This window comes from Lolium perenne, chromosome 4, assembly GCF_019359855.2.
Source record: "Lolium perenne isolate Kyuss_39 chromosome 4, Kyuss_2.0, whole genome shotgun sequence".
Lineage (NCBI taxonomy): Eukaryota > Viridiplantae > Streptophyta > Magnoliopsida > Poales > Poaceae > Lolium > Lolium perenne.
The window spans coordinates 234,525,153-234,531,616 of record NC_067247.2 but is presented as its reverse complement, the minus strand read 5'-3'; the positions used below and the strand labels follow the sequence as shown (position 1 = coordinate 234,531,616).

Here is a 6,464-nt window from a genome sequence, read left to right as displayed (position 1 = left end):
GTTTCATGGATTTTAGATGCTACATAAGTTTGTGTAGCACATTGAGAACTCCCGTGTGCTCTGCTGCAAACTCTCAAGCGATATGCTGCAATGGCTCTGGTTGTTTGTTACACATGTTGCTTTCATGGTGTAAACATTTTTGTTGTAGCATTGGTCTCCTTGCTGCATGCATGTGGTGATTTTTTTCTCAAGTATTCGCTGCATACCCCCTTACTTTTTTGTTGCTACATTGTTGTTTTAAAACATGTGGTTATTTTATAAGGTGTTAGACACATTACAGAAGAAATGTTATGACTTCGGACGATGTTTCAAACAAGCAAAAAAAAAAAAAAAAAAAAAAAAAACATAAGTATGCTACAACAGCGGACAAACGAAGATCTAAATCTCCCTCCAGCCAGCCATTTGTAAGACCCCAAAAACCTTCGGAGTGCTCACGCAAATAGAAAACGTACTTTGAAGAATAATTGACGCTCCACTATAATTCTAAAACAAGGGAATATGAAACCGTAAAATTGCATTGACATTGTTTCTAACCAAGTTTTAAGTCATAAAAACACTGATGTTTTCCTTGCGAGTGTTTGGTCGGACGAGCTCTAAGTTTGTGTGCCACAGTTACACAGTACTCTGATCTGAGGCATCATCCGGTGGAATTAGCACCGGTCAACAAGCGCTGAGAAAAACGGCACACAAGTGCATCGTGTCCATCCATTCAAACAAGTTCAAGTTGCAAAAAATAAATCAGTTAAGCTTTAAGATGATTTGGTATCAAAATATACAACGAACAGTAATATGACCACCTAAGCACTTTTTTCTAGACATTACATGCGAAATACAACTAAGAGAAGGGTTTCCGTCAACTAATGCAATTGACACTAAAAGTAAAGTAGAGAAAGAAACATCTCGCATGTATAATGCTTCTCTCCCAGGGAGTACTACTGGCCTACTGGGGTGCAGCCAATGCCTTGGGCTTAGGCTTGACCTCCACTTCATTCACCCCTCGGATAAATATTGAATCAGGCCCGTGCCTGCAAATTGCAAGAGAGAACAAGCAAGTCAACTTCCCTCAATAAAATAATCCCTCATAAAAAACTGAAGTTCTTGCCAGTAAGTGGTGACAGAAAATATTCAGACAAAGTTCAGACTTACGGTTTATCTCCCTCTTCATAAGTGTAGCTTGATGCCACAGCCAGCAAATGTCCATCTTTACTGAATGACAGAGCAGCGATGCTTGTAGCGTACTTCGAGTACTGAAATCAAAGTTCAATATCATGAACAAAAGGACTGCTTTAGATATTCACATTTCCCAAGAAGCAAAGCTCTCAGTTACCTGATATAATCTTTTCTTGTTTGTGCCGTCCCATACATTTACAAATCCATCACACCCTCCAGTGGCAAATGTGCCATATCTGCAGACAATAGAAATACTATTAAGGAAAATTCATAAGAAATAAACCTATGAGAAATCAGAAGGGAAATTAAACACCAAAATTTACATTGGATGGAAGGCAATTGAATTGACCGGATAAACAGTATCCCTGCCAGACTCAGATTTTCGGTGACACTTGAAAGCATACCTGAAAGAAAATTAACCAGTGAGTAAAAGAATATTTTGAACTGGACACAGTTAGTGCCACCATGGCTCAGTTTAGGTTACACTGAAATATAAGCAGATTGTATCTTCGAGCTTAGCGACTTCAAAGGAAAAGAGTGAGCACTGCAGAGGGATTGACTATGCACAACTACAAGTCAGCTTATAGTGTGGGTTATATCATCTTCTGCCAGTTTTGCATTAGAATGGTAGGACATGAGTTTGCACACTTCAACAATGTGTGATCATATAAAAAGTCAAGATCACTATGTCACCTTTACCAACAAAATGCTCAATTTCCAAAAGTTAAAACAGTAAGCAAAACAATCCAGGTTGGAACCATGTAGTTTATGTTAGCACGAGAGATAACATGTTTGACCACTCTTTTCAGTATTCGGCATTTCTAATATAAAAGGGGTGCTTATCTTGCTTGGTTGCCCAAGTGTGTTGAACACACCGCCATCTACCCAGGTCATACCTGATGGCTGGGACCTGTCTGCCTGAATACATCTCTTGTGACAGAATGCTAGAACTCCTAGGAAAATTCTGAAGACTAAAACGCAGCTAATGCTGCCACAAACTGCTAGTTTAGGCAGAGGAAGAAACAAGTACAGCAACCAGGCCCACTCAATCACAGTTTGGTTCATGGTGTAAGGAAGAAACTGAAAGAAGCTTATTAGGAGGTAACACAAGGTTGAAAATGAGATATCTGTAGACAATAAATTTAAATGAAAGGAAGATATCAAGGGGAGTATTCAAAGTAAAGATCCAAAAAGTTGTTTCAAACACCATTTGAGATTGGAAGGTAGCACAATACTACATGTTTAGCTACCCAAGTTTGTAATTTTTTTTCTTTCAATATTGAATTTGAGGCCCAAACCGAAGTGGTTTCCACGGTATCACCTCGATATAGTTTGAACTATGACAAGTGAAAGGATGATAAAATATTAAACTATATAATGAAATACATTCGCAAACGATGGAAGCTAAAGCAGTTCATCCATTACTTACTGCGCTATACTCCAAGAAATAATATTAGCAAGTGTGATGCATTAAGTAATTACAAATACAAAAGCAGATTTGTGAACCTAAAATGTAGAAAACATACTTTTTAGATTGTGCAGACTCCGAAAGATCGAAGAACTCCATAGAAACTCGTCCTTCGACAGAACTTAGAGCATAGCCTGAAGCAAGCAGGATTACAGAAGATTGACCAGGAAATAATATTTATATATTAATAAAAAATTAAAGGACGAGCATGGTCTATATTTAGGCCGGCTGAAGCACAAATTCGTCAGCAGTTGGTTCAAAACAGTTGCTATATTTTTCTCAGGTGGCACTATCCGTATGCCACATAGTTCATTTATGTTATTTCGTGCATTTATAGAAAAATTGTAGTACTTGAAGCCTACTTTGTAATGTTAAAATTAATGTACCAGTGCCACATAGCAACAATTGTATACCATTAGTATGCGTAAGCATTTCTTTTTGTACAAGGTTAAACACTCAATATGAAGATTACCATCTTGTCTGCAGGAGCACATTCCACACAACTGAAATAAAAATATACAGAACAAAGACCTTATGTGTTCAGATTAATGATTTTTCTAATGTACCCACTGACAAAAAAATATTTCCTAGCGCACATAGAAGATCAGGCACAACAAGATATCTACACAAGGCAGCTTTCAAAAGAAAGCAGCAGTATCATGGGTTATCAAAGGCAACTAAACTGATGTCCACGTATTACAGCAATCTATGCAATGTTTCTAGTGATGGCTGAAAACAAATGACAAGAGGAAACATGCAGCGATGTAGTGCACCTAGTAAAGAGTGAGAACAAGTTACCTGTTCCGTTGGGAAAACATCGAACACAGCGTGTTTGATATTTCAAAGATGAGTCCCTTTTTTGCTCAGGTTGAGACATGTTGCGCAAATCATAAATATTGACATGCCTTCCTGCTGTTGCAACAACCAACCTATTTCCTACCAACGACATAGAATATACACGCTCTGGTTGAGCATATGTCCCAACCAGTGTACGCTCTGGTCCACTTACTCCTCTTGGATCCCAGCATTTGATTGTCTTATCCCAGCTGCCAGTGACCACTTGTCCTAAATGGATAAATATACACAGGAAGATAGTCAGATTCTTATTCTGTTGAATCATGACACACTAGCCAGATAGTATATTTTTGGAAATTTTTTAAAACAAAGTTGGGCAGAACTAGCAAACGTTTGCACATTGTGAACAATATTTAGCAGTCTGAAAGAGACAAAGTCCAGTCTGTCTTGCACTCAGAATCAATGATATGTACCTGGAACAAGGTTCTAACCCTTTTTAAGTATCAAAGACTTAGCATAATTAGAACTTCAGTGGCCTGTCAATTGTCAAATACAAGAAGTTTGTTCACTTTGTAAAAAAATTACTTTTGTGAAACTCTGCTGTGAATGGTACAGACGGGTTTTGGCTACATCATACGGATGATGGGTTGGGAAAACTGAAGCATGGGTACAGAAGGGCTAGAGATTAGCAAACCAGAACGCTAGAAGGACAAAGTTACTTTCTTCATTTCTAGATTTTGTTGAAGTTTCCCTTTTTACCACTGCTAACATTCTTCCCATACAATCATCCAAATGAACTAGTAGTAATAATTCACAGTGCATGCAGGCCACAACCATTTAAAGCAAAATATCACAAAACTATAGCATGCAGGCTTTTGTTAAAACTATCAAGGAACTGCAAGTTTAAGAACCAGTTTGATACGAATTGCAAAAGTAGTTGTGGTTTTATGAAACAGCTTATTATACGTGTAGGTTTGTGAAATTTACTCTCCTTTTCTCTCCCTTAATCTTTCTTTTGTCAAGGGAGCATTTTTAGTTTAGGGTCTTTGTTTAATCTACTTTGGTAACTTGTAAGTCCAGAAGAGATTTATTTACCAACGTTGAATGCACACAGATAAGAACTCTCATGTGAGTCATCCCAAAAGAGTAATGGTGCATCAATCTGCAGCATTGCCCTTGAACTAAGGCCAATGGATGTTACACTGGCATACTAAAAAAAAAAATGGATGGCAATTCAAAACGAACAAATACCTATGAATACTCCAACACAGAATAGAACAAACAATATGAGTATTGAGCCAAGTAACATGACTATCTAGCAGAAGGAAATCATAGGTATCATAAACAGTAGTATGAAATGGACATCCGCCCAAACTTGCACCCAGGTGGATAAGACATTGGTAACAAGCCAGCCAACAGAATAGAACAAACAATATGAGTATTGAGCCAAGTAACATGACTATCTAGCAGAAGGAAATCATAGGTATCATAAACAGTAGTATGAAATGGACATCCGCCCAAACTTGCACCCAGGTGGATAAGACATTGGTAACAAGCCTAAATGCAAAAGCAGTTGAATACGAGTGTGTGAAGAGGTACCTGCAGCATAAGAGTACTCGACGCAGCGAACTGGAGCATCATGATGGCCGAGAATATCCTCTTTTGATGAAGCAAATGCTAATCTGATGCAGGCATGTGAGCACATACATCCTTGTTAGTGTTACAAAATGTGGAGGTAACTGGTAATTACATAAGGCAAGATGAACAAGAAGTAATTATGAATTTGCAAAGTTGAGTTTACAAGCAGCAGTGAGGTTTGTAATTTGGGTGTGCTGCTTGTTAGTCTTGCCTGCAGCACTCAACTTACAACAAAATATAAATCCAAATATAAATCATGATGGCTGCTAACATATCAACTTGAGTCACGTGCACCCTAATAATTTGCTGCTATGCGGTAATTCAATCATACTAGTTTATAATTCACCGGGCATAGAACTTACTCATCTACTGTGCTACTATGTTGCAATTTGAGTATTATTACTAGTGGTGATTCGATTTGGTCGTTCAATGCAGCGAGTTCACTAAAAGTGGGAAAAAATTGAAAGCTGATAGTATAAATTGATAAATCGAACCAATCACAATCGATTATAGAAACGCTTCTGCGGGTTCGACAAATCGAACGCAAATAAGTGTGCGGAATAGGGAGGATATACGAGAAAGCCTGACCTCCGCACGGTGTGGTCGGCGCCAGCGCTAAACCCGGAGGAGTCGTCGTGGAAGCAGCAGTCGAGCACGGGCCCCGGGTGCGCGAACTCGCCCCTGAGCACGTTGGCCTCGGCGTCGTACAGCCGAACCGTCTGGATCAGAGCGCAGGCGCCGAAACGAGGTCAGATCGAGCGAGCTAGGGTTTATGGCGGGTTGAGGAAAGGAGGGGATAAGAAGAGAAGAGAAGAGAAGAGAAGGGGGTTGGGTACCTTGTCCCATGAGGAGACGAGGAGGTGGTCGCTGTGGTTGGAGAAGCGGATGTTGGAGATGCCGTCGGAGGGTGGGTTGGCGAGCTCCCTGCCGCTGCCCATGGCTGTTGCGGCGGATGCGTCAGTCATGGTGTTGGAGATGGGGGGGGGAAGAGGAAGAGGAAGAGGAATTGGTCGGCGGCGGAGGATTCGGGGGAAGGGATTCGAAATTTGAATCCGCAACGGGGGAGAGGCGACGACGACGGGGAGCCTGCGCAAGGTTTCCTTTTAAAACGGAATCACGCAGAATTTGGACTCGGCGAGCGGACGGGAACGGGATCGGGGGCAACGGGAGGAAAGACCGAAAGAGGTAGAAGATACCATTGCGTGGACTCCGCCATTCCGTTTACGGCGGGATGTACCCTTACGGCGTGGGCTCCGTCTAAGAGCATACTTTCCTCCAATTAGCCAGCCCATCTAAGAGCATCTCTAACAGAGCCCGTAAATCCCGCCGGAACCGAACTTTTCCGGCGGATTTACGGGTTCGAGTCAAAACTGGCGTAGATCAGCGTCCGAAA

The 6,464-nt window shown here is 40.7% G+C and overlaps 1 protein-coding gene across 1 annotated transcript; it reads right to left on the bottom strand.

Moving 5' to 3' along the window:
- Positions 1-724: 724 nt before the first annotated feature.
- LOC127332572 (mitotic checkpoint protein BUB3.1) lies at positions 725-6,234 on the bottom strand. Its single transcript, XM_051358886.1, has 9 exons — positions 5,908-6,234; positions 5,660-5,790; positions 5,033-5,115; positions 3,437-3,703; positions 2,697-2,772; positions 1,494-1,574; positions 1,328-1,406; positions 1,147-1,247; positions 725-1,025 (listed from the first exon to the last, which is right to left on the bottom strand). Exons 1-9 carry the CDS (start codon positions 6,034-6,036, stop codon positions 941-943), a joined length of 1,032 nt encoding a protein of 343 aa, XP_051214846.1. The 5' UTR covers positions 6,037-6,234; the 3' UTR covers positions 725-940.
- Positions 6,235-6,464: the final 230 nt, after the last annotated feature.

Coding starts and splice junctions, on each gene's coding strand:
- LOC127332572 (XM_051358886.1), bottom strand. CDS start 6,036: ATGACTGACGCATCCGCCGCAACAGCCATGGGCAGCGGCAGGGAGCTC. Junction 5,791..5,907: donor TCGTCTCCTCATGGGACAAG/GTACCCAACCCC, acceptor GCTCTGATCCAG/ACGGTTCGGCTGTACGACGC. Junction 2,773..3,436: donor ATGTTTTCCCAACGGAACAG/GTAACTTGTTCT, acceptor TGCTTGCTTCAG/GCTATGCTCTAAGTTCTGTC.